The 27,508-nt window shown below is 33.1% G+C and overlaps 6 protein-coding genes across 6 annotated transcripts in view; 2 read left to right on the top strand and 4 right to left on the bottom strand.

The window, feature by feature from the left end:
- The window catches only part of LOC125819524 (cysteine desulfurase 1, chloroplastic), a 276,125-nt gene that overhangs the window by 163,009 nt on the left and 85,608 nt on the right, over nucleotides 1-27,508 (top strand). The gene's annotated exons all lie outside the window — the stretch shown is intronic.
- On the bottom strand, nucleotides 491-5,126 carry LOC125819526 (dnaJ protein homolog). The gene is made up of 7 exons (XM_049498967.1): nucleotides 4,937-5,126; nucleotides 3,634-3,813; nucleotides 2,104-2,269; nucleotides 1,867-2,011; nucleotides 1,497-1,773; nucleotides 1,176-1,374; nucleotides 491-931 (listed from the first exon to the last, which is right to left on the bottom strand). Exons 2-7 carry the CDS (start codon nucleotides 3,781-3,783, stop codon nucleotides 609-611), a joined length of 1,260 nt encoding a protein of 419 aa, XP_049354924.1. The 5' UTR covers nucleotides 3,784-3,813; nucleotides 4,937-5,126; the 3' UTR covers nucleotides 491-608.
- On the bottom strand, nucleotides 13,478-17,479 carry LOC125819535 (vacuolar protein sorting-associated protein 60.2-like). Its single transcript, XM_049498978.1, has 6 exons — nucleotides 17,272-17,479; nucleotides 15,583-15,734; nucleotides 14,771-14,864; nucleotides 13,991-14,062; nucleotides 13,755-13,866; nucleotides 13,478-13,674 (listed from the first exon to the last, which is right to left on the bottom strand). Exons 1-6 carry the CDS (start codon nucleotides 17,338-17,340, stop codon nucleotides 13,496-13,498), a joined length of 678 nt encoding a protein of 225 aa, XP_049354935.1. The 5' UTR covers nucleotides 17,341-17,479; the 3' UTR covers nucleotides 13,478-13,495.
- Nucleotides 18,711-22,254, bottom strand: LOC125819527 (uncharacterized). The gene is made up of 4 exons (XM_049498968.1): nucleotides 21,989-22,254; nucleotides 20,677-20,933; nucleotides 19,929-20,374; nucleotides 18,711-19,059 (listed from the first exon to the last, which is right to left on the bottom strand). Exons 1-4 carry the CDS (start codon nucleotides 22,099-22,101, stop codon nucleotides 18,793-18,795), a joined length of 1,083 nt encoding a protein of 360 aa, XP_049354925.1. The 5' UTR covers nucleotides 22,102-22,254; the 3' UTR covers nucleotides 18,711-18,792.
- LOC125819543 (uncharacterized) lies at nucleotides 23,432-24,755 on the bottom strand. The gene is made up of 3 exons (XM_049498985.1): nucleotides 24,562-24,755; nucleotides 24,197-24,243; nucleotides 23,432-23,748 (listed from the first exon to the last, which is right to left on the bottom strand). Exons 1-3 carry the CDS (start codon nucleotides 24,740-24,742, stop codon nucleotides 23,620-23,622), a joined length of 357 nt encoding a protein of 118 aa, XP_049354942.1. The 5' UTR covers nucleotides 24,743-24,755; the 3' UTR covers nucleotides 23,432-23,619.
- LOC125819429 (probable LRR receptor-like serine/threonine-protein kinase At4g36180) lies at nucleotides 25,705-27,335 on the top strand. Its single transcript, XM_049498860.1, has 2 exons — nucleotides 25,705-27,124; nucleotides 27,241-27,335. Exons 1-2 carry the CDS (start codon nucleotides 25,705-25,707, stop codon nucleotides 27,333-27,335), a joined length of 1,515 nt encoding a protein of 504 aa, XP_049354817.1.

The following is a 27,508-nucleotide window of genomic DNA, read 5'->3' on the forward strand; positions in this document are numbered from 1 at the left end:
ATTGAAAATGATCTCTTTACCAAAAATTCTTGCAATTTTGTCTTTTCGAGTTACAGGTCTATTGAAAATGATCTCTTTACCAAAAATTCTTGCAATTCTATTTTTTCGAGTTACAAGTCTATTGAAAATGATCTCTTTATCAAAAATACTTCAAATTCTTCTCTTTTTGATTCACTTATAAAACTATGGTAGATATGTTGTTGTCATTGGAAGCTTCTACCGTTGATTTAATATCGATATCTTTTTTGCATGCTGAATGATTGAATTTGTTTTGTTTGATAGTTCTAATTTCTTGTAGATTATACGTTTATTTTAATGAGCTTACCTTCTCACAAGACAAGCACACCAATTTATTTCCTCTTTATATCAATTCTTCAATACAATATCAATCAAAGCATATTGCAATAATATGTTTGTAACATTAAAATTTGCTTAACAGTATCAGTTAGCAAATCCAAAACTCGAAATTATAAGCTAGTAAACTATAATATATCTTACGGCAGAGGAAATATTTCTTCAGACAATGTCATTATCTTGTCATACAAATACGTGAAAACAAGAGTTGAATCGTGACGTTAATTCTTTAGTGCAACTTCCGTGTTACCAAATTACTGTTGTGCACACTGAACTCTCTGTGCACCTCCATGCATGTCTTCATCATCTTCGTCATATGCCTCTTGGGCCTGTTGCTGCTTCCTCCGCATCTCCTCTTCGATGTTAACATCATGTAAGGTGGTCTCCTCGCACTCGTCCAATTCCATATCAGTCATTTGTGTTTTCGGTTTTGGTGGCAATACTGCTTCAAGGTTCTTGCATTGCTCGGGGGATAATGTGTCAGGGAATTCTACAGTAAAGTGAATGTATAGTTTTCCTCTCATAAATGGCCTTTGGTACATAGGCATTCCTTCATCATTTATGGCTTTAAATTGATCTGTCGTGGCCAAAAAAAAAGGTTCACGATTGATATCTATGAGCAGAGATTCACATATAAAGCATAATGATACCATAGAGATAAAAACGGACACCAAATTTCAACGAACAGCAGGAGAGACATAGTGTGTGCATGAAGAAAACAATTTGACTTACACTCGCTGTATTAGGGAGACAACAATATATCAACAAGTCCTAGGCATATATCAGAATGTAAAAGCAACTAAAGTATACTTTGGGCTTACCAGGCTTGACAACTTCTCCGGGTTGGGGCTTGATGATCAGCTGCCTATTATCTAGGTGAGTCAAGATGAACTGGAAACCACACAGGGCCTCGGTTAAGCTCAAGGTGTGCTCTACAAAGAGATCATCTCCCTTTCGCTTAAACTTGGGATGTTCCTTCTGTTGCAAGACAAAAACTATGTCCCCAGTGACAGTATCAGGCTGCCACAAAAAGTAAACATAAATAATGTGAAAAATCAATGGTTCCCTTTTTTGGTTGATAATAACATACAAAATGGTCATTATGACATAATCTACTTCAAAAGCTAAATTGAATGTCTTACTGCTTCATCAGCTTCGCCCGGGAATGTTATCTTCTGTCCGTTCTGCATACCCTTCTCGACAACAACTTCCAACACCTTCTTCTCCTGCATAACCTTCTCACCTTTACACTGCCCACACCTATCTTTATCATTGATCATCTCACCAGTACCCTTACACTCGTTGCAAGGGTGCTGCATCTGCTGGATCATGGATGGGCCAAGTTGTCTAATAGTAACTTTCATCCCAGACCCTTGACAGCCAGAACACTTCATTGAAGCACCTGATTTAGATCCTTTCCTGGTAATAAAAACATAGTATAAACCCCGGCAGAACTTCATAGGGAACAGATAAAAAGATGTTGAAACATAACTAATAACATCCTAAACTCACCCCTTGCACTTCGAGCACAATACATTGCGAGATAGTGACAGCTTCTTTGATGTTCCATTGTACAGATCCTCCAGAGAAACTTTGAGAGGGTGGACAACATCCTCTCCTCTTCTTTGTCTTCTTCCTCTGCTGCTTCCACCACCTCCTGGACATCAAATAAAGGAATATCAGAGACTGAAAGTAACATGAAAAGGCATCAACAAATTCAACATCAAACAAACAGCCATAGAAACATACCACCAAATGGGCTGCCACCAAAGAAAGATGAGAAAATGTCAAATGGGTCGTGTCCACCACCTCCACCGCCCATTCCTTCCTTGAGAGCATCTTCTCCATACTGATCATATATCTCACGCTTCTCGGGATCACTCAGAACTTCATAAGCTTGTGCAAGCTCTTTAAACTGAAATAAACAAAAAATTGCAGCTAATTCATTGATAGACTCCACAGTAATTGACATCATTATCCTTCAATTAAGAAAGATTATTAATACAGCGACCATAGTAAATAATGTGACACTAAGAGTGCATACTCAGGGAAGTTAAAGCAAACTCTTGATTTGAAACATGGTGTCCATTACGAACATACATAGTATCCGTTCAATCCCAATAACAGACAATTGAAGTGTGTCTTAACTTCAGAATTCCTGTTGAGCTGATGAGGTTGAGGGTTCAATTACACAACAAAGAAGCTTCACACCAACACATTCAAAGCTTCCTATTCTGCTAAGCAGCAAAATTAGATCTAAAAATCTACCTTTTCCTCCAAGAGATCAGCTTAATTACAGCAACTATCAAGCAACCATGCCCGATGGATATTAAGGTTCAGGCCAGCTAACATATCAAACTAGTTAGTCAGCTTATTTAGGGCAATGGATAGAATTAAATTCTCCTTTCAATTTTACCACCAGAAATCACTTCTCTAAGCTCAAAGAAAACCTACAGATAAAGCTATGACGGATCTAAACTAAACCAAAAGAATTCCAAAACACCCATTTGTATAACAGATACACAAACAAAACACAATGAGATAATCTATGAAAAAATGATGCCGAGGCAAATCCAGTATTTAAACACGCCAGCTGCACTACATAACACACACATACACACTCATATACATATTTCACTTTCTCTATGTAAGTTCGCGTTCGAGAGATTTAGGGCATGTACACCCACTGCTTATATGCTTGATCAGCTGAGGTAAATCCAGTATTTAAACATGATGACTGCACTTCTTAAAACACACACATACACAGAGACACATATGTATACATATTTCAATTTTTTCTGTAAATTTGCGTTCAAGGGATTGAGTGCTCATACACCCACTGTTTATATGCTGGATCAACTCTGGTGAAAACAATAACCAAGTAGCTGTACCCTTTCAGGATCACCTACCATTTGTATAAAATCACATACAAAAAGAAATGATTGCAAAATGAGATAATCTCTACAGACAAACTCCATAAACACAAAACAATTATACAAAGATGGTTGCACTTCTTCATACACATTCTAAATTTCTCAGTAAATTTGAGCTTGGGAGACTTGGAATGTACACCCACTGCTTATATGCTTGATCAGCTGAGGCAAACCCAGTACTTAATCACGATCTACACTTCTAAGTGAACACACACACCCACATAGATACACAGATGTACACACATTTCAATTTTTTCAGCAAATTTGCATTCGAGAAATTTAGTGCATGTAACCCACTACTTATATGCTGGATTAGCTCAGGTAAAACAGTAAAAAATAGCTGTACCTTTTCAGGATCACCTCCCTTATCAGGATGATTCTTAATAGCAGCTTTACGGTAAGCTTTCTTGAGATCTTCCTGTGCAGCAGTCTTAGGGACACCTAAGATCTCATAGTACTTCGTGTTGTCGCTCTTCTTCGGTGCCCTCCCAAACATCTTCTATCGCTTAATTTAGTCAAAATTGAACTAAAAAAAAACACCAAAATCAGTTACAAATTGAACAATAGGAAAATTACAACATATCAAACACTTCCCTTCGGTGCCCTCCCAAACATATCATCAATTGCTTAATTTAGTCAATATTGAACTAAAAAAGCAACAGCATATCAGCTACAAAATTTAACAATTGGAAAATTATGAACATATCAAGCACTCTTCTTCACTTCCCTCCCAAACATCTATGATCGCTTAATAAACCAAAAAGTGAACTAAGAAACATCAGCAAATCAGCAACAAAATTAACAATCGGAAAATTAAGAGCATATCAAGCACTCTTCTTTGGTGCCCTCTAAAACATCTTCCCATTGCTCAATTAGTCAAAAATTGAATTTAACAAACAACGGCAAATCAGCTACAAAATTATATATAGGAAAATCGCAGCATATCACTCCCCCTTCTTCGTTTCTCTCAAAAACATCTTCGATTGCTTAAATCGTAACTAATTGAACTAAAAAACAATAAAATCAGCTACAAGTTACAATCAGAAAATTAAAAACATAGCATATCAAGCAGTCTTCTTCAGTGTCCTTCCAAACATCTTTGATCACTAAATTAGTCAAAAATTGAAACCAGAAGGCAACAGTATATAAGCTACAAAATTAACAATCGGAACATTAAACCACACCAAGCTTAATTAGTCAAAAAACTAAACTTAAAAAAACACACAACATCAGCTACAAAATTAACAATCAGGAATTTAAACTATATCAAGCACTCTTCTTCGTTGCCTTCCAAAAACATCTTCGTTTAGCTCAATTAGTCAAAAATTAAACTAAAAAACAACAAAATCAGCTACAAAATTCGGAAAATTAAACCATATCACGCACTCTTCTTCAAGTCTCTCGAAAACATCTTCAATAGCTTAATTTACTCAAAAAAGTGAACTAAAAATCAACAAAATCAGCTACAAATACGAAAATTACAACATATCAAGCATTCTACATCATCGATCGCTAAATTTACTCAAAAATTGAACTAAAAAAACAAAAAAAATCAGCTAAAAAAACTAACAATCAGAAAATCATGAACACATCAAAAAATCATAAAATTTCCCAAATTATCAGTTGAATGAGATCGATTCGATACGTACCGATGATAAAGCGCGGCGAGAAGAAGAGTTTGTTGGCGTTGTTTGAGTATGGAGGAAAGAGAGAGAGAGGGTTTGCTTTGAGTATGAGATCTGTGGTTTTATTGAGAGGTAGAAAATTGAACGGTCCAGATTTGTTGGTGGAAATTAGGGAATATATAGAAGTCTCGAGGATAAAGACATCTTTGGTCTTGCACACACCCTTTTTTTAATCTCGAATCTGAGCAAAAGTTATTGAATTTTTGTAAATTGATATGTTACGTTGAAGATCATTTGGTTCGTGGAATATTTCGAGATTGGGTTTGAGGTAAAATCTATTTGGTTAAAGGTATAACTAATCTTGAATAAATTTACACTTCAAATTTGATGTTATACCACTTGATTAATGTTTGTTGTCATATTAATTTGGAGATCAATTAATTTCAAAAAATTCCACTCCTAAAATTTGTATCGAAAATCTTTAATGAAAGTACTATCACTCCAACATAACTTTTTTGATATTGCACACTATCTTTTAATTATAATCTTTGATACTGCATACTATTTTTTAATTTATTCTTTCTAAATTATACTTTGCTTCATAAGAGTACTATTTAGAGAGAAAAACAATTTAGCATGAAAAGAGAAACTTTTATATTTAACACTAACTATTTGATTGAATCATTCATAAAATATTTATACTGAAATGTCTAGTTAAAATTTCATATTGATGTAACAATGGATTTTTCTTTAGGAAAAAAATAATTCCTAAAAAAAATAGTACTAAAAAGTGACACATGATAGTACATGAATAACTTACTTGCACGATAAGAGAGAGTTGCTTGAACGGTAAACAATCCTCACCCTCCAACCCTAAAGTTGTAAGTTCAAGTTATCAAAAGAGCAAAACAAGATAGTACATGAATGACTTACTTGCACGATATAAGAGAGTTGCTCGAACAGTAAGCAACCTTCACCTCCAACCCTAAAGTTGTGAGTTCGAGTTACCAAAAGAGCAAGACTGGACAAGAGCTCCTGAGGACCGTTAATAAAAAGAAAGGCGAACATTATATCTTTTTTCATTGATATATTTAAGATTATAAGATTCTACAATGAGCATACAAATCATTAATAAAAAATCTAGTCATTATTGTTACAAATCAACCTTACTTCTCTGGAAGTACTAGATGGGTTTGGCCCGTGTCAACACGGTCCCAACAAATTGTATTTTCAAGCGATGGATGTTTTGCATAGTCATTGAGTGAGTCCACTCAAAACCAGGGCCAGAAAATAGGAAACCAGGAGTAAGTTATCAGCTATTCTTTCAACTTGCTACCTACGTTTTGGTTGGACATATTAATTGTGTTCTTTGTAATCGTACAATCATATATTAATTTGTACTTGTTAGTTGATTACAATATATATATATATATTAATGTTAATATAATTTTTAATTATATATTAATATATATATATATATATATATATAATTCTCATAAATTCTAAAAAATATTGTAATTAATTATAATTTAATAATAAATTTTTCTTTTTCAGTTGACAGTATAACATTTCTTTTAATAGTTTGTAAGAAAATAATAAGCATATATAAATTATTGTACATTACATAAAACACAAATGTTTAAATCTCTTTTATTGATTATACTTTTGAAAAGTTTTTCAATGGCATCAATTATTATATAAACTATCAAGATTATTCTAAAAGTGTTTAAAAATAAAATTAAGACCTCACTTCATTGAATATGTCAATTAGAGTATTTTTTTTTACTTATAATATTCCATAATACTTTTAAATTTAAAACAATATTATAATGATTGTTACCTTTAGAAGACATTCAAAGTTTAGACAATATTTGATAATCTAATTAGTTTGAGCTTGAAATGTTTAATAAAACATCTCAAAGAATTGAAGACAATCTTACAAAGTCAATATTAAAACATGGTTAATTCAAATTGAAGTGAATTAGAGAAATTAAGAAATAAAAAGTAACTGTAAATTCAATTGTTTATGATTTTTAATTATAATTACATCAATAATAAAATTTCAAAATATGTGCATAATAATTAGTAAGAGATTAGCAACAAATTATTTTTAAAAAAACTAATTAATATTGTCAAGTATTTATAGTATACATAGCAACTAAAAAGGAACGGATGAAGAAGTAACCTAATTGTTTTATACTTAGGGTTTCATCAGATCTGATCGTCTCTTTTATATATGTATCTCCTTCATCTGCTTTTGGTTCTTCGTTTAATCTTGCCTCTTATTGGAATTTGTTTCTTTTGTGTGCATCTTTGGTATGTTTTCGTAACTGAATTTGGGGTTTTTTTTGGTTGTTTTGGAGGCCATTATTTTTAGGTTGAGCCGCTCTTGAGCTGAAATAAGTAAGGTGCACATGATATTATTTTATCCACATTTGGTCGAAGATATTAGATTATCCTGGATTATTTATTTTACCATTCTTAACATATTGATGATATAAGTATCCTATATAATTGATGAAATAACTATTTTAGTATTAATTATCCTGAGATAACTTGTTTCCAACTAAACAACCTAGTTCAATTAGTGTGGTCTTGCCTTTATTGATTTGACTTTCTGGTGCAATGTTTCCTTCTCCTTTGTATTTGGATTTGTTGCACTTGAGCCGGAGTCTTTCGTAAACAGTTTCTCTACCTCCACGAGTTAGCTGTAATACCTACATACACTGCAGTGCTTCTTCTACCCATCTTGATCAAAAGCCTCTTCTTTCCTCGTCGAGGGACTTATTCTTTAGATTTTCTCAATAGAAAGAGGAAATCCGTTGTTCGGAAGAGAATACAGAGAATCCGCGAGGAGCTAGAAAAAGAAAGACATGATGGCATGAAACTCGATTACGTACGCTGATTGTTCATCCACTTCAAACGCTCAAAACAGACCATTTTTCGTGTGAAATAACATGTATAACGGTTACCTAGGGAATCCCAAGCAAAACAATCTACGCAATTTCCGGGTTCAGTAGTAGGATTAAAAAATCTAGAGATAACTTATCTTTTATGTCTATTTTACCCTTGCAATTAAATACTAGTTATCATCTAACACATTTTCAAAATATTAAATTTAATAAAGTCAAAGGATAATATAGTAATATTACCTCTATTATTTATTATTTCTTAAAAGGTGTGCCAAGTCAATAACGAACAACTATTGTTAGACAAAGCGAGTATGTTATAAGTAAGATAAATGGTTACAAGTACACGTGGTTACTTAAAGAGAACTAAAATCAACGTGTTTATTCACTAATAAAATTGGTCATAACTTGCAGTACAATCTACACAACTTTTTGTACAACAATCCATTTCTATGTTCGTACTCAAAAGTCCCATTTCTATATAAGCTAGCAAGGTAAGCCTGTGCTATGCACGGGCCCAACATGTCCAACATGAGCTAGTCTTTTTTTATACATGTATAAGTTAGCTCGCATTAATTAAAGGAAAAATTGTATAAAATAGCAAACTATTAATTCAAATTAAATGTTATAACCACAGTTTGATTTAATTGTAACCCGTAGCAAAATGTTGTCATTTCGCCTCTCTCCCTGAATTTCTCGCTTGCCACTCTCGTTTCTCGCTGGGCAGTCTCTCATCGCCTCTCTCACTTTATACAAATACAAATGTATAAAATGTGTTTGTGTTTGTATAAAGCGAGAGAAAATTGTATATATACATATCTTTTCGTTCCCCTCTCCCCCCTCTCACTCGCTACTCTCCTAGATCTCGCTCACCACTCTCACTCGCCTCTCTCACTTTATACAAACACAAATATATAAATTGTGTTTGTGTTTGTATAAAGCGAGAGAAAATTGTATGTACAAATACAAATACATATATTTTCGTCCAATATACTTATGATTATACAAATACAGATCTTTCCCTGCCCAATTTTCTTTTGTCTTTCTCTCTTTCTCGCTTTATGCAAACACATATTATACAATTGATTCTTTTGTATATGTATACCGAAACAGATTATATAATTGCTTCTTTTGTATATGTATAGCGAAATATACATATTAATAGCCATAACAAACATACGCGATGTTTGCTATGGAGCACAATTATGCAAACTATAGCTATAGCATACAAACATGAATTTTATGTTTGCTATATATGAGAATTGCTCTTAATTAAAAGGGGGAAACATCACCAAACTATAGGAATGATATTCACATAACATCACTTTTGTTATAATTACACAAACATACACGATGTTGCTATGGAACACAATTAGCAAACTATAGCTATAACATACAAATATGATTTTTATGTTTGCTATATGTGAAAATTGTTCTTAATTAAAAGGGGCAAACATCATCAAACTATAGGAATGATATTCACATAACATCACTTTTGTTATAATTACACAAACATGATTTTAGAAAAAAAAATTAAGTACACCATCATACGCGAGCATTTTCATCCATCTAAAAGGATCTTCCACGCCTCAAAATACATGTGGTGGCTATATATACGCCTTTTGTGTATGAAAAGGTTGAGCTTCTTCAGTGGAACACCTCAAAGTACATGTGGTGACTATACATAAGTTTCGACTAATCCTAACAATTGAATATGTATATCCATATTGGAGATTAACATATCATTGGAACTTGTTGAAGAATTTGAAGAAATAGAACACCTTTCTCTTTCTTTTCTTTTCTTAATTTTACTACATGAACTATCAACAACTATTCATCATTAAAAAAAACACACTTCAAATACCAATTGTCCTACTGGAAAACCTCAAATATCAATTGTCCTACTGGAAAGATGGTGATATTTCAGGTAGGAAATCGACAAACCTGATAGTTAAAGTGTGTTTTGACAAATAGTTGGTAATAGTTTTGGTAGAAAATTCGCACGCCTGATAATTGAAGTTCTGCAACTCGATAAATTGAGATACTTTAGGTATATTTTTTAAATCAATAACTCTATATCAAATAAATTGTAGAATAATTGTACAAAAAGCAACAAAGATTGTACTTTTAAAGTAGCAATAATGTAAAGTGCACTACCTGTTACTAAATAATCTATTTTTTTTAAAAAAATTTCACACCATAACTAATGAAATCCTAATAGAAAGTTGTATATACCAAATCGTTAAACAAGCATCTTTACACTACTTGAAAATTTTAAAATTATTTCCGCTTTATCTAACGTACTTTCAAGCTTTATTCTTATTTAAAAAATTCTTAAGACATCTCAAATTTATTTTTGGAGAGTTAAGTTGTGGGTGAGATAGGATAAAATAAAAAATAAAGTAAAAGAAATTTATAGTTATATTAAACTAAAATGCAGAAAAGTAACAGAGTACAAACCAAAGAGAAAGAAAAAGGGGAAAATGAAGAATCTATATATAATTGGGATAATGATCTGAAAAATATCTCAATTTTGGTCGGATTTGTTGTTGCAATACTAAACTTTCATAAGGACCTATTACCTCCCTAGACTATTTAATACCGTATTTTTTACCCCCTGAACTATTTAATAGTGTATTTTAAAGTGTATTTTACCACGTGGACATTATTATTTATAATTTTGCATTATTTTTTATGGCCACGTGGACAAATATATATGTTTAAAATATGGTATTAAATAGTCTAGGGAGGTAATAGGTCCTCATGAAAGTTTAGTATCGCAACAACAAATTTGACCAAAGTTGGGATATTTTTCAGGCCATTATCCCTATATAATATAAAGCCAAATGTAGACAAGATGATGTGACACCTCTCTAAGGCAACCATTGTTATTTATCTTTCTTTTTTTTAAAATCTTTTTTTGACATTTTCTCTATTTTTTCTTCTTATTTTTTAGTTTAAAAATTAACTATAACCTATCCTATTTATGAGGTTTCATTAATTTTTTTTAACAATCATATTAATTCATTGTCATTAAGTTACTACATTGATTTTATTAATTATAATGTATCGGTTGAAGAAGTGAAAAGCCACTCCATGTCTTCTCCTTTCTTAATCCATTTTAATTACTCTTTTTAAAATTTTCATATTTTATTTTATATTTTTAATATATATACACTAAAGTTGGAAAAAAAGTAAATACTAATTTAGGTCAAGAAATTTTCAATTCATTTTACCTTCTTCTGATTATAAACGAATACTAATATTTTGTTTATATTTTATTTATATATATATAAAATATAAATTTAATGTATTTATAAGGAGTAACTACTCATAATTCATAACTCTTCAATTCTACTCTTAATAATATTTATAACTCTTCAATTTCTACTCTTAATAATATCTATAACTCCCACAATTTTTATGTTCATAACCCCCAACCTTTAATTTGTAATGCCTTATTGTATTCCCTTATTTTTTTCTATATAAACTCATGTTTTGTTCATGAATACTCCCAAAGTTAGTCTTTCTTTTCTTCATCACGTTTGAGTTGTATTTTATAACTTGTAACACAAAAGGAATATATGAAGATAAGAAATATTTCATCTCAAGTCTATCTTTTCATTTTTATGTAGTTAATTATGCTTTCATAATTAAATGTGTTTTTTACGTATTCGTTATACTTCTCCAAGCAAGTATATATACATGATCGATAAAGAAATTTTTTATGACAATGATATTGAGGTAATTTTGATAGTAGTAGAAATATTTTAAATGCATTATTTCTGTATGGTTGGTCGAAAAGTTAATCTTATTTAACAATTACATAGTTGAGTTTGATTATAATATTTGTTAGATTTCAAGTAATCATGAATTTTAATTGTTAGTACACTCATTATTTTTTTGCAAATGTATTGTATAGTATATATTTCTTTTTTCTCTTTTCATATAATTATTTTTGAATTGGTATAATTGAAATAAAAATATTATAAATATCATACATATTATGGTATCATATCAACAATCATACATACATTTTTTGTGTAAATTAATTAGTAGCATATGACAAGGGCTTTGGCACAGTTTCAGGGAGCGGAACATGATGATGGATCTACTTATAAAGGAAGGCCTAGAAAACTTTTTGAGGCATATATAGAAATTATTTTTGCTAAAAAATTTCTTACTTTTAACTTGTAATAGTAGTTTTGTTACACCTATTGATAATGTTATTTAAAAACTTTTGTTTCAAAAAAGAAATAAATGTCTACATAGAAGATTGTAGTTTACAAAAGATAGAGAAAATTTAAAAAGAAAATATATCTTCAATTCAATACAGTAGATTATTGTTTCAAAATTAACCTCTTATATTCTATTTATCTTGCCACGTATATATCTGTTTTTGTTTAACAAATAATATTGTACATATTGAAGAAAAATGAAAAAAAAACTATATACTATATTCAGGATGAAAACAAATATCTATATTATCTTCATTGCCTAATATGAATGTATATAAATATTACATACCACTTCATTTTAAAATAAGAAACTATCATATATATATTTATATATATAAGAATTTCACTAGTATAAAAAGAAAAAGAAAAATGGATACAGAGAGGGAGAAAATGGAGAAATTGAGGAAAAAATCAAAAAAAATAATTATAAATTGGAAAAGGGAGGTGCATATGGGCTGTTGTACGGGTAGAAACACACGTGTAGTAGATGTGTTTATTTTTTAATGGGCCAAGATTAGTTTTATAGTACTATTTGCAATTCAATTTGTACAACTTATTTTTAATGGGCCAAGATTAGTTTTTGAAAAAATTACAAAAATCCCACATTTTAGTTTACTTATTACCATTATTCCCTATAAGTTTTACAAATCTCCAAAATCTCTCATTTTCGTGCATCAGATTAGTGTATCAACACTTATATTATTGTATCTCGCGCATCAAATTAAAGTATCAGTGCTTATATTATTGTATCTCGCGCATCAGATTAATGTATCAGCGCTTATATTATTGTATCTCGCGCATCAGATTAATGTATCAGATCTTATATTATTGTATCCGTTTGAGAAATTTCTGTAATTATAAACTTCTAAGAGATAGATTGTAATTTTGCCTCAAGTATGTGATTTCTATAATTTGCCCTTAGTTTTATAGTACTATTTGCAATTCAATTTGTACAACTTTTTAATGCAGTCTTAGTCCAACAAAGTGTCATTTATTTATAATAAAAAAAAATAAGGGTAAAGTAATTAGCAGCATCAAGGTTTAAGAAACCAAAACTCTGCACACAATGTTTAAACCCCAAAACTCTCCTAACCGCGAAGTGATGCGCGAGGGACAGCAGGTAAGCCTAGCTCATCAGCCTGTGCATCACAAGTCGATAAAAGGTATCAAAGTTAGTTATATGTTAAACGAAGAAATACGAATATGACAGTATTAGAAAGCACTGCGAGAGAGATTTGGGACCGAGATGTTATATTTGAGCCCTGCACCATGCAGACTACACCTGGTATTTAAGTGGAGAAGGGCAGGTTGGTCCTAACGGCGAGACCCCGGACAGATTCTCAGTCATCAAAATAAAAGATATGTAAAATACATATAATAATTAACTATCCCTTGTATATGTAGAAAAACTACATGTTTAACAGAAAAGAGGTCGATTAGTTTTCAGGTCTAATTGACGATACCTGCGCATTAGCTCTACCAGCTGGCATTGATGCGTGTCCCATTGGTGCTGATGGCATGTTAAGCTCTGATTCGAGATCTGGTTCCTTGTCAGGTTGTAGGTATGAAGGGACACCTTCTTCAAATTCCATGTCCGCTTCCAGAGCATCAAGCTCTGATAAAGAAGTAAGGTTAAATGCACATCAAACATGTTTTCACTAGATATTCAAATGAACAAGAACTAAAAATTCTTACCACCCATGAGCTCTTCTTCATCAACGTCATCAGGCACACCGTAGCTTCTACCAAGAGTCTCTTGAATTTCATTGCTAACATCCATCAGGTCTGTCATTTCATCTTGTAGGTTCTATATAGCATAAGAGTATCACATCACAACATGGATAAACTTCATAACCATAGTTGTAAATAGAAAAGGAAGAGATTAAGGGAAGCTTAAAAGAAAAACTTCAATGGTAATGGAGAATACATACATCTACGTCTTGAATGCTCACAGTTTTCATCATTCCTTTTAATTCTTTGTTTGCTGACTTCATTGCTGCCATCTGAGAAACATAGTCAAGTTAATAATGGAAAATTCCACTCTAAGCAAATGAAACCCATTGCTCAAATGTGCCTTCAACACAAACATTTGAACTAAGATGGAAGCAATTGGAGAATAAGAAACTCTAGGGGACACAAATAGAAATCCCTTCTTCATGACAATTTGGTTGTCCTCCTACCTCTAGGGAGGTAGGCAGCAGGTTCCCATCAGGTTACCGAATACGCTTCGCTTGACAAGCCTTGAGCTGTGCCCAATGGAGCGCTACCAAGAAAAAGACACACTTCACCATGAATTTGATATAACCAAAAATGTCTGATAAGCGCAGAAACTCCTAAGCTCAATATCAAAGTGCTGGATGATGGCCAGGAAATAGTATAAGATCTATTTTTCTCCTTCCAAAAATAGAATTCAGTCAAACTTTAGAGGAAAGGCAACTTATTTCAAGGAGCATGCACTATTTTTGAAAAAATGATGCTGCATGATATAACAAGAATGTCATAGATGAACTTCAAGCACAAAAAGTTTTTAGACTCGTGGATCTGTGGAATGTCAAAACCGACCGTGGTCAAGTTCTACGTTAGGGGGATCGCAGATAAGAATTACCCATTCAAGCAGTTGATTAACGATTCCACAAATAAGACAACATTTTTTTATTGTGAGAAAAGGTAACTCGTGCAAAAGAATGGATTCCATTTAACATTTAACATACTGTTTGCTGAGCATCTTTGATCCCCTCAGCAGCAAATGAGACTTGGTCTAAGTTGTATGTCTGATTGTAGAGCATGTCCCGCTGGCCTTCATACCTGTTGATTATTCATCGGATAACTTATGCATTTGTCAGAGCAATATGTTAATACATGACCTAAGACTATAAAACAAGCAAAAGAAGAAAGAGAAATATACTAAATAGTGTTTGAGAATGTAATTTCTACCTCAAACAAGAAAGTGAAAAATAATAGCCCATCTAAGTATAAGAGTGCACCAAAGGTAAGGATTACTGGTCAATGAAGTTGGCGCAAAGACTACAAACACTAGGTGATTTCTTTCTATCCCCTAAGTCTTGGGGCAGAGTTGCCTGGTACCTATGTTGGTGGGTGGTAGCAGGTACTCGGTGGAATAGTCAAGGTACGCTCAAGTTTGGCTGAACACCTCCATCATCAAAAAAGGAAAAAAAAGTGCAAAAGTATATTGTATATAGATTTAATGGCCGGCACTGCCTACTTTTGCTTCAGATATGATCACAACAATTAATCCACTGTTTCTGTTTCTCATAGCATGGTAACAACAAAGGATACCAATTATGTATCTTTTCGTGTTATTCATATGTGTGTGGGTGTGTGTATGTGCAAGAGAGAGAGAGAGAGAGAACTGTTAAATTGAGTCAATTATTTCATCTCAGAACTTAAACTAATTGACTTTCACATGTTAGTAGACACTCATCACAAGTAATTGAACTTCATAATTTGACAAGGCACTTTAAGCCTCATTAAACTCAATGTAATGGCATATAATTTAACTCACATTCTCTTTTGCTTCAGCACTCTCATAGCTCGAGCTTTTACTGCCTCCTGCGCTGGACCTGGTCGAGTCTTCTTTAGCTGTTCCTTGTACCTTGCAAGTTCAGCATCAAGCTTCTTGATTTTCTCTTCCACTGACTCACCTCTTTTATTGATCTGGACCATTAAGAAGCAATCAAAAGGATCAGAGACTACTCATGCAAACAACCAATAGTAATCACCAAACTTCAGAGAGCTAAAAATAAAAAGAAATATTCCAGGTTGATCAACTGGAAACCATACAAGCAGCCATCTCTTCATATACTACAAAAGAATGTGAAGCAGACCAACAAAACAAATGAAAACAGTTTACTACCGCAATTTCCTCGTGTATTTTTGGTTCATGAAATGCTTTTAAAGAAAATAAGCATTTAAACAACAACAACATACACAACATAATCCCACAAGTGGGGTCCGGGGAGAGTAGGATGTCGCAAAATAAGTATTTGCTTTGCCTTAATACTAATCGAGTAACCATTTAGACACATGTAATATGATTTGATCATAAGAAGCATGTTTGCATATCTAAAGGTATAAGGATTTGCCTCAATTTGCTTTGCACTAATACTATTTTTGAAGTCTAGCAATCTGTCTCTGAGTACTATTTTTTTCAACATTTTCCGTAACAATCCTACTTTTTATCTAGTATCTAAATTATTGATAAAAATTAAAATATATTACGGATCACAAATGTTCAAATTTACACAGAAAAATGGATGCATTGATCATTCAAGCTCAAGTTTACATATTGAGCGCATAACAAGGACTTCCCATGACAGCAGAGGTAAACAGAGTAATAGAACCAATGGGTTCAACTGGACTAGTATTTTCAACACGAGGTTAAATAAATATGTGAAAAATCACTACAACTTCACACATTAAAGTCTGAACCCATAACTCAAAACACATATCTAGATTCACTTTTGTATGACCTCAGTCCTACTACTACTTCTATCAATCAATCTCACTTAAGTTCAGAATTTTGATGGAAGTATATAACCAATAGGCTCAATTGAACCAACATTTCCACACGGAATATAGATGTGCCTGAAAAATTCACTAATATTTTACAAAAATTAAATTCTGAACCCTTAATTTCAAAAGTGTAATAAGTTCAGAGCTAAAATCCTAGATTAACTTCTGCATAAAATCCTAGATTAACTTCTGCATAACACACATCCTCCTCCTCCTCCTCCTCCTAACTAACACTATCAATCGAGCTCATTTAACTTCATTATCCTGATGCAATCTGATATACTAGTACTGGTATAATCATCCTCCGAACCCACCATTCCTTTAAGGACAGAGGGAGTTTAATTGATAGAAAACTGCAGAAAACATGAAATTTTACCTCATCGGAACAGCCATACAAAAAAAACGAATAGAAATTGCAGTTCTATGCATAGCTTAGCAGAAAACATTGAAAAAAAATACCCAGTTCAAACAGTACCAAAATTCCAACAGATATGGTAGTGTCCGTGCATAATTTAACAGAAAACATTTCAAAAATTCTAGTTCAAAGCAGCTACACAACACATTGGAACTAAACAAACAAACAAAAACCCAAAAAAAAACGAAGAGAATTGCAATTTGTTTGCATAATTTAGCAGTATCTAAACTACAGATCTAGTTTGTTGGAAAAAAAAAAATTTACCCTATCGGAAGCATCTTGAACAGATGGAGCAGGTTGTGTTTCCTTCTTAATGCCGAAAACTCTCTTCATCTCCTCAATCTTCTTCTTCGTCGGTCACAAAATTCTAGGGTTTCTGGTTCAATCGGAGTTCAATTTGGTACACTTTTCTAACAAATGATCCGTTGTGTTTTGTCTCGAAAAAGTTAAATATGCTAGTGAAACTTTTTCAGTTTCCACCCATAAAAATAATATATATTTTTTGAAATAAGTTAAAAATACATTTGAATTTACACTTTTTTATTTAAACTATCATCGATTATTTTTTAAAGGGAAAATGACAAATATATTTCGAATTATCGTAAATGGTATGCAGATATCCTCCGTCATACTTTTGGGACATTCTACCGTCCAAAAATTAGAGCACATATATATGCCCTTCACTCTAACGAAAGACTAAATAGGGACGCGTGACACAATCTAATCCGTCGATCCAATATTTAATAAATGTTGGGTCGGTGGATAAGATTATGACACGTGTATGCCCGTTAGTATAAAAGGTATATATGCTCTAGTTTTTAGACGACGGGGCACCAATATCCTAAAAAAATGACGGAGGGTATCTGCAAACTATTTACAAAAGTTTGAGAGTATATTTATCATTTTTCCCTTTATTAAATCACGCAATAAAATTGAATAGACCAAGTGTTTAGATATAATCACCAAAAGGGGTGTGATAATGTCCATGAGGCGGCTAACTCATTAATTTCGAGATATATTTTGATAAATAGTTAATAATAGCTCCGGTTGAAAATGCAACCACATGATAGTTTCAAATAGAAAACTCGTAAAAAGATATTTCAAGTGTTTCTTTTCTCTTACCACTATCTCTTCTTCTTTATTTATTGTTTTTTTAAAAAAATCTGATTAATATATTTGGAGTGCCATTTGGCACCATTTATAACAAAAAAAATGAGAGTGCATACCACGCACCATCAGATACTAGTGATACTTCATGTTTTTTTTTTTAAAAAACCAGTATCTCTATTTTATTCCTTTGCTTTTCACCGATTTGATATTTGCTTTGAGGTTCAATTATTCAAATTCGCCCTCGAAATTCTCTCTTTAGAGAAAGACGACTAAGAACGAATTTGAGATTTTTAGTATTAAAATCCACAAGATGTGCGAACAATATTAAACTCGTACCCAAAATTATATATTTATGAGGGGGAAAGAACCACTTAAGATTAATATGACCCCAGCGCAAGAATGACACACACAAATCGAGAAATGGTCCAAATTCTTAAAAATACTTTAACTAAATATATTCCTTTTGAAGTAAACTGAAAAAAGAAAGTAAAGACACGTGAATTGAAAAGGAGTAATTCGATACAAGCATTTCCTCATGTAACACATTTTTTTACACAAGAAGCAGAAGAATTATGTACAAGAAACACATAAAGAGAAGAAGAAGGTCCATCTAACTGAATATGAAATATTATGAACAAACTATGTTTACAGGGGAACTAGCTAAAGAACACATGTTTATTGAAGTTCAGATAGCAAACCAAGTTGTTTTCGAGTCCTCCCAACGAATAAATCTCCAGATTTTATCATCCCTGGAAGGCGTCCAATACACGATAAACAGTAAAACTGTGCTACAGCTTCTTTTTTTCCTAGAGCGATTAACGACAATGGTAAAGCAGGTTTATATACATTCAAGTTGTTGTCGTTAGCGTTCTTCATTAACAATCTTATGTTCTTGGCAGCTATCCCCGCGTGTCTTTGTGCCAAATATCCTAGTTTAAGTTCCTGCATTTTCAACGATACTAAGTAAGAACGTCTTGTGATGAAATGTACAAACATGATATATAAGAACAAATGCAAGTCATTGGCATTTTAAGTTGTTTACTCGTAGTAAACCACCAGGACCTTCACAAGATAGGGGTAAGACTACGTACATACCACCCTCGTGGGATAACATTGGATATGCATACATGGTGGATCTTGGACCAATGGTTTTTCTGATCCATTTCGTGAGTGTACATGTTTAAACAAAGGTATGTGTAAGGGAAAAAAGCTGAAGTCTTTTGCCTGGTGAGTTGGATCCTCCAAAAGCTATGCATTTTCGGAGGATCTGACACAGGTGTGGTAGCATATTTGGAGGTCCGAGCAACATAGGTCTTCTGCATAATGCAGAATAGCATCAGGGTCTTAACGAGTGAGGTTTCTAGAGTTTAGTCAGCTTTTTAACGAGTGAGGTCTCCGAGGCAGTAAGGGACATGAAATTTCAGTTTCCTTATCATAATATACAACAACAACAACATACCCCTACCTCGTGGAGGTAGAGAGGTTGTTTAATTTCCAAAGGTCCTCGACTCAAGTGCAGCAGATCAACGTAGTTATGAAAAGGAAAAGCAACAGTGAAGAAAACATAACAACTAACAATGAAAGCAGTGCAGAGCATTCAGAAAAGGAACAGTAACAACAACAAAATAGTGCGATAACTGAAAACACAACAAACAACAGATGATGGTAGATATCAAAAGCGAGAAACTACAAGAATAAGACTAATACTACAACAACCACCACCAAGACTAAACCACGTTAACAAGATCTAATCGTTCAAATATGAGTTTTCAAAACCAAAAGGTACTAGAGATAGTTTGAAGAGTACTCACAGGGATATCAGTAATATCTCCGATACCAAAGACATTGCTTCGACCCTTGACCTTCAAATCAGAATCAACCATCAACCTTCCATGAATATCCAAACTACCTTTCAAGACTGTTTCTTTTAGCCACCCTGAGCCTATCGGCTTTCCAATGCAAATGAAATGGCATTCAGCATCTATAGTTTGTCCACCAGATGTTTTGTAAACACCGTCTTTTGCAGAATTTACATCGACAGATTGCCCCAATATGATCTCAACCTTCCTTGATTTTAGCCAATGCACTACCTTATTGCTAGCACTTTCTCCGATAAATTCCAACAACATTGATCCCCTATGCACAATCGTCACCTTCTTATCGGGATAATCCACAGCAATTTCAGCAGCCAGTTCCACGCCTGTTTGTCCTCCCCCGATTATTAATATGGAGCTGGCAGATTTAATCTTTTGATGATCTGTAAACCAATAAAAATGAGTAGAAATGAAGCTATTGATGAGTATGGTTACTCTGTCCTCCACAACTAGAACAAATGGAAAGAAATCATCTACTGTTTTTTTGTCTCTATTGATATCTGTCCACCGGAGAAAGTGTATAATTTCACTAGTAAAGTCCCTCGGGAAGGTATACAACAACTACAACTCAACCACAAACTATTTGAGGTTGACCTATGAAATTAGTTCCATCGCTAGCAAAGGTTTTAAAAAATAAAAGATTATAATGCAAACTACGATTTTATCGATTGATCCATGATGTTACCTGTTTGGTATTGAGAAAACTTCTCATCTTTCGTGTAAGCACCAGTTTCCGAGTGACCAGTAGCAATAACAGCAAAATCATACGCAACTTTGTCGCCTTTTGCAGTTACTACCTCTGTATCCGTGATGTTAGCAGCAGCAGATGTAATGACATTTCCATGGGGAAGGTATTCGGAGTGACTAAAGACGGCTCGTTGTGCAAATGAAGGATCACACATTGACCTTAATGCAGCCCAAGGAATCTCAAAATACTCTTTCCTGTTCATATTTTTCGTATTTCGTTGATTAAAACACACTACAAATAATAAATCCATGTAACATCTTAACGAAAACAGCCAATAAGTGCTTCCATCGCATAATTGGTTACATAATAAGCTATCCGTTAAGAAAATAGACCTTGGACCTAACTCATTCGGCGATTGCCAAAGATAGACCATATAAGGAGACAACAACATGTAACACTCCCTTCCCTAGAACCCCACGACTAGATATCTAGAGCGTGAACAACATAATATGTGAACCTTAATAGGGTAAATCAAGAATATAAATGGGTCTGACTCTGATACAACATTCAAAAATGGATATTAGGCTTAACGCAAATCCCAAAAGTTCGGTCATGAGATGATGATTATCCAATCATATATTAGAAAACAACAACAATCCATTCTCTCAATCAATGGTATCAACTACGCCTCAATCTCAAACTATCTATAATCGGCCATTTAACTAATGATAGAACGACTCAGGCTTATAGTCTAGTTGTACCCGTAGGAGCCTTTGATACAATAGGTGTAGGTTCAATTTCCACGATCCCTTCTCCCACCCCCCATGTAATGGAGAAAATAAAAAAAAGTGCTTTGAGAACCATGAGAGTCAAATTCCAGCAAAGGCAAAAACGTTATTCTCTTTGTCCCAATTTATGTGTCAGAGTTCGAATTTCGAGAGTCAAATTTCCTAACGTGAATTCAGACATAGAATCTTTCAGTTAAATAAAATAAAATTTATATATTTGAAAACTACATAAGTCAATGATGAACAATTATTCAACATACTCAAAAGATATAAAACAATCATAGTCAAAGAGAAACTCGTTTGACTCTCGAAATTCTAAAGGTGCCACATAAATAAGGACCGAATTAGGTGTAAGCGATTCCTTTTCATCCGTCCAAACCTTGATGAACAGAGTTACCCATTACCTATACTTATGAAACACAACATGTACTCGTGACATTAGTCCAGGTGCGTACAAGCTGACCCAGACACCACGATTATCAAATTTTTTATAACAAATTCATAAAATAAAAAAAACTCACTTATCAATGAGGGTAACATTGGCTTCATCTTGAAGACTCCTTGCAATAAGAGATCCAGCAACTCCACCTCCAATCACCACTACTCTTTTCTTCTCTCCCCCGGAATCCGCCATGGCTCAATTCGACAATGCAGCATAAAAAACTAAACAACACAATTCCCCTAATACCCAAATGATCTCTACATAGGTACATACAAAGAGGGAACAATCTTGAAAAAATTTCAATTTTTTTTTATGGATTTGTTCTTATGAAAACTTGTTTGTTTTAAAAAGAAAAAAAATGGTTATCGGCGATAGCTATCGCCGATAACACCACAACTGCTTTGTCCTAAAAGGGGGGACTGAAGGATTGGGAAGACGATGAATAAATAGAGTTATAATAATAATTATAATAAAGGTAAAACAAAATGTGAATGGTGAAGAGTAGAGAAAGGGAGCTCTGTTTTTTGTTTTGTTTTGTGCATGGCAGGTTTTGCTTATTTTTAGGAAAAAAAATGATTGAAAATATTACACATGAGTTTATATATATGTTAATAAGGATAAGTCTTGACTTTAAATGATGACATAATAAGTAAACGTATTCTTTAACATGGTCTCATCTGGTATCTATGCTCTCCAACAGTTAAACTTATACATTTTTTTATTACTCTATTGTGTATAACTAGGATTAAACTTTCAATACTAACTTAATCATCTCGGTTTCTCTTTGATGTCGATTAAGTTCATTTTTTAAAAATTAAAACATCATATAGGAATTGTATTGTTATATATTATGTCTCATTTGATCCTTCATTTGTATATCTATATACTCATGTTTAACGTGTGATAAGGGTGTCAAAATTTTGAGCTATTTACTACGAACGTACTTAATTCCATGCAATTGAATTGGATATTGACCATCAAATCTGTCTATAACAACGTTGTTTGTTCGGATAATTTTTGGTTCTATAGCGAAATGTCATTATAGAGATCACATATAACATAACATAACATGGAAAATTGGTTCTACAAGAACTCGTCGATTGTAACAAACAGTAATCACAAAAGAACAGTAGCCAAACTCTTCACTGATAGTATTAACTGGTGTACTTTGGCAACATAGAAATAGCACTAATACAATAGAAATTGCATAAGATAAAGTAACGGGGATAGAGAGTAGAAGGAGATGAGAAGCTTAGACTGAGAAGGAGATGAGAGGAGACACTCTTTTCTTTAACAATTTTCCATCCCCCTATTTTCCCTAGAATGGGTTACTTATTAACCTAGATCCCACACATAACTCCTTAATATGGCATTGGGCTGTTTTTGGTATAACAGGCCTCGGCCCATTCATAACATCGATCACTATAGTTAAATGTTATTAGAGAGTATGACTATTATAGAAATATCCGAGCAACATAGTCTCTATCACCAACATAGTGGAAATGAAAAGTATGAGAAAAAGTAGGCGAATAAATAGACATTCTTCCAATATTTCTAAGTACTTTTTTTGTCCACATTGACCAAAGTAGTTTACACAATTCATTGGAAAAGTAAATAAATGCGTACACTCTAGCCTTTTCAGACTTCACTTTGTGAGATTACACTGGATATATTGTCGGTTTATATGCCTTCAAAACAAGTTTGACAAATTCATTTGTTTTTTTCAAGCCAATCAAGAATGCCTTGCTCTGATTCAGTGAGTTCCTCCTTATCCTTCAAATTGCCTTCTAAGTAGCCAAAATAGTCTCTGTAATTGCGTTTGTAGTAACTATCCAATCTCTAAATAAAAGAAGAAAAAAAGGTAAAATCAATAAATAATATTCCACAAAAAAGTAAAATTAATAAATTGGAAGCTAGCCCCTAGATTTGGTCGCGCAACACGTGATATGTGAATTAGAAATTGAAGACTAGAGATGTGTGTTGATTATTCATCGAGTTTCGAACTGTATACCACTGGTCTTCAAGGATTATTGGCTATCAAAAAAATGATAATAACTTGAAACTTATACCGACGTGAAGTGCTCTACATTTAAGTAAAATCCTTTAAAAGAACAAAGAATTCATACACTATCAATATATTATAACTTGGTGTAGCAAATTATTGCTTTAGTTCCACGTCATTAATCCCATTTTTCTTACAAACAATTAGTTATCTTTTCGGTGACCTAATAGTATAAAATGTTGTTTATGTTGTCAGCGCATAAAAGTTAAAACTCGGAATATTTACCTCCTTATCATTCTTGGTCTTGTTCTCTTCTGACTTCTTGAGATATCCTATAACAAGAAGAAGAATACAAACATTAATTATTTGCAATTTTTGTGATAAAAATTAATTGTGATTGAAAAAATAATGAAATACTTCATCCATTTCAATTTGTTTGTTTTACTTTTCTATTTAGTCCATCTCTTTTGGCCATTCGTTAATTTCTACTTTCCACGTGACATATTTAATAATCACAAGATTAAATGATATTTTGGTACGTTAGATTCATACGCTCTTTTGACTTTTTTAAACTCAGTATCAAATCGGAATCAGACAAACAAATTGAATTGGAAGGTACAAAGGAAGAATGTGAAATCCAGAAAACATACTCTTAAGAAGCTCAGTTTGAGAATCATTGACTTGAACAATTGCAATAATTGTTGAAAATAGAAGCTCTCTTCTTCCTTGCCATGTTTCTTTTTTTGTTTTCACTTTAATTTCTTTGGTATTAATTGCTTGCACATAAAATCTTGAAAAAAAATATGTACAATTTCCAGCATTTAGGGCCATGGAGAAGACAAAGTTAATTATTTACTGAAATAAATTAAAAGAACATTTTAAAAGGTTGCTATAGAAGCTAAAATCTTATCTTTTTGAAATATCTACAAAATGTGTGGACCCTTATGGGAAAATGCCAACCATAAGTTTGTTTTAGGAATATTATTATATATAGCAATGTATATAGTAGGAATATTTTCTTGATTCTTGTTGATTTTTTCTTCGATGGTGATTTCTTGATCAGCTTGTGCGGTTCTCAACTACTCCATTGAGTCGATGTTTAGTAATTTTGTCCCTTGAATTAGTAGCCATACGATGATATTCTACATTACTTATTCACAAAAACTTGTATTTTTATTCTTTCATATAAAACTTTATTTTAATAATATTGATATTATTGTACAAAATTATATACTACATAATTCAACATACACGTCCTAGTAAATGAGTAATCACAAGAAGTAAAAGTTACACACTTGTAAAAGGCATGAAAAATGACCACACATAGTTTTCAACACCAATGACATTAAACTTTGATGAATCACCTTCATTGGTTCAGACGATATCCAATCATCTTGACTTCGACAAACAAGTCAGTATATGACTATTCACAAAAACTTGTACTTTATTCTGGCATTGAAATGATCAAACATGGTTTTCAACACCAATATCATAGAAAATGATATATATATACTCAAACAAGGATGCCACTTTTTCAAAGATGTGATAGAGGAATTTGTCAAAGTCAACCAACAACCTCATTAACATGAAAATGAAGAACCTTACAAACACTCTTTTTTTTCATTAAACAAAGTTTCTGGAGAACTCAATAAGATTATTATAATTTAAAGTTATTGACTTTATAATGCAATCATTTTCAATTAAGTAGTTGAAGTCTACACAAAATAATGCCTCTTTTTTCATAAGTATGTTAATACTTGACAATCTAGGATATTGTTCATCATATTGAAGTCATGAGGCTAATGAAAGTTTTCATTATATTTGCTACTCTATTTTTCCATTTTTCGATCGTTTATAGCTGCCTTGAAGGAGAAAGAGAAGCTCTAATGAGCTTCAAGTCCTTGTTGACTGATCCATCCAATCAGTTATCATCATGGAAAGATGTAAACTGTTGCAATTGGAAAGGGATCAAATGCTCGAGTGAAGGTCGTGTTGTAGTTGTGAATCTTCGGAATGTTAATCCAGATGAAGTCATAATCAATAGCAATAAGGAAGTTGTTTCAAGTTCTAACAACATATCTGATTTTGCCCTCAAAGGGACTATATCTCCTCTGCTCTTTACTCTTGATGATCTGCAATATCTCGACTTGAGTTTCAACAACTTCATGTATTCAAAGTTACCTGTTGAGATATCTAACTTAACAAAGTTGACTTATCTCAATCTGTCAAATGCTATGTTTCAAGATACCATCACTACACAATTCTCAAACCTTACATCTCTAAGGTATCTTGATCTTTCGTGCGCTTATTTAGTACCCGATTTGTCTTCTATTACTGTTAGCTTGACATTACCACCAAAGTTGGATTTTGGCTCATTTGTATCTTTTATAAGCTATGGTTATTTGTCTAGTCCAAATCTAAGGTGGTTAGAAGGACTTCGATGTCTAAGATATCTAGTATTGACAGGTGTTGATCTATCAAAGGCCTCGGAATCATTTCATTGGGCTAAACCAATATCAAGTCTTTCAAATCTCATGTCACTTCAATTGTCTAGCTGCAACATTTCAGGAAGAATTCCAATAGAACAATTGCTTAACCTTACTAGTCTTTCTACTCTAGATATGCGTTCTAACGTTCTAGCATCCACGATACCTGATATGATATCGAATCTCACAACCCTCTCAGTTGTTAATTTTCGTGGCAACAATTTAGATGGTCATATCCCTTACCTTCCTCAACTCAAAAGACTTTCTGTTTCTAGCAATCCTGCTATGACCATAGATCTTGTTTCAATGTTTTCAGCCCCATGGCCAAAGTTGGCATTTCTTGACATAAGCTTCACTCGGGTAGGTGGACTGATTCCTCCTTCTTTAAGCAACTCAACTTTATTATCCTTTTTCCGAGCTGATGGATGCTCGATCCAAGGGTCGATACCTTCTTCCATTACAAAACTTCAGAAATTAAGTATATTGATGCTCAATAACAATGATATCACAGGTCAACTTCCTGTTTCCATGTCCAGTTTAGTAAGCCTTCAATACTTATCTTTGTTCCAGAATAGCTTACAAGGGTATATTCCAAATTCGATTTGTCAAGTCCCCTCCCTGGAGTACCTGAATTTACAATGGAACGATCTAACAGGACGTCTTCCCTCGTGCATACTTCAGCTTCCTAAGCTTTCATTTCTTTATGTTCAGATGAATAACCTTAATGGTAATATGCCACTGTCATTGCTCCAGAAGTCTAGATTGGATCAAATCAGTTTCGGAGTTAGTGGACTGTCCGTGGAACTCGATGATCAAGATCAATCCTTTGTGCAAACTTTCCAGCCCACAATTTTGGAATTTACATCTTGCAACATGAGAGGAGAAATCCCGGAGTTCTTTTCAAATCTGACGAGTCTCAAGATTTTGATTTTGGCTAACAACAGTCTATCAGGAGCCATACCATACTGGTTGTTCAATCTCCCATCCCTCTCTGTACTAGATTTGTCAATGAATAACTTCAAGGGAGTTATACCTCCAATGATTCAGATGAAATCTTCTCGTTTTCCAACGCTAGTAAATTTAGCCAGAAACAAACTTGAAGGTCCTATCC

Source organism: Solanum verrucosum, unplaced genomic scaffold (assembly GCF_900185275.1).
Source record: "Solanum verrucosum unplaced genomic scaffold, falcon-dt-bn FXZP01000255.1, whole genome shotgun sequence".
In the NCBI taxonomy this organism is placed as follows: Eukaryota; Viridiplantae; Streptophyta; class Magnoliopsida; order Solanales; family Solanaceae; genus Solanum; species Solanum verrucosum.

Excerpts from the sequence above, each read along its gene's own strand:
- LOC125819527 (XM_049498968.1), bottom strand. The coding sequence starts at position 22,101 with ATGGCGGATTCCGGGGGAGAGAAGAAAAGAGTAGTGGTGATTGGAGGT. Across the intron at positions 20,375-20,676 it reads GTTTTCTCAATACCAAACAG|ATCATCAAAAGATTAAATCT; the intron begins GTAACATCATGG and ends ATTGGTTTACAG. Across the intron at positions 19,060-19,928 it reads GAGATATTACTGATATCCCT|GAACTTAAACTAGGATATTT; the intron begins GTGAGTACTCTT and ends TTGAAAATGCAG.
- LOC125819429 (XM_049498860.1), top strand. The coding sequence starts at position 25,705 with ATGAGGCTAATGAAAGTTTTCATTATATTTGCTACTCTATTTTTCCAT. Across the intron at positions 27,125-27,240 it reads TCAGATGAATAACCTTAATG|CCCACAATTTTGGAATTTAC; the intron begins GTAATATGCCAC and ends CAAACTTTCCAG.
- LOC125819526 (XM_049498967.1), bottom strand. The coding sequence starts at position 3,783 with ATGTTTGGGAGGGCACCGAAGAAGAGCGACAACACGAAGTACTATGAG. Across the intron at positions 2,270-3,633 it reads AGGGAGGTGATCCTGAAAAG|TTTAAAGAGCTTGCACAAGC; the intron begins GTACAGCTATTT and ends TGTTTATTTCAG. Across the intron at positions 1,774-1,866 it reads TTGTGCTCGAAGTGCAAGGG|GAAAGGATCTAAATCAGGTG; the intron begins GTGAGTTTAGGA and ends TTTTATTACCAG.
- LOC125819535 (XM_049498978.1), bottom strand. The coding sequence starts at position 17,340 with ATGAAGAGAGTTTTCGGCATTAAGAAGGAAACACAACCTGCTCCATCT. Across the intron at positions 15,735-17,271 it reads TTCAAGATGCTTCCGATAGG|ATCAATAAAAGAGGTGAGTC; the intron begins GTAAATTTTTTT and ends TTAATGGTCCAG. Across the intron at positions 14,063-14,770 it reads TCAAAGATGCTCAGCAAACA|ATGGCAGCAATGAAGTCAGC; the intron begins GTATGTTAAATG and ends TATGTTTCTCAG.
- LOC125819543 (XM_049498985.1), bottom strand. The coding sequence starts at position 24,742 with ATGGCCCTAAATGCTGGAAATTGTACATATTTTTTTTCAAGATTTTAT. Across the intron at positions 24,244-24,561 it reads TCAAACTGAGCTTCTTAAGA|GATATCTCAAGAAGTCAGAA; the intron begins GTATGTTTTCTG and ends TTCTTGTTATAG. Across the intron at positions 23,749-24,196 it reads AGACCAAGAATGATAAGGAG|AGATTGGATAGTTACTACAA; the intron begins GTAAATATTCCG and ends TCTTTTATTTAG.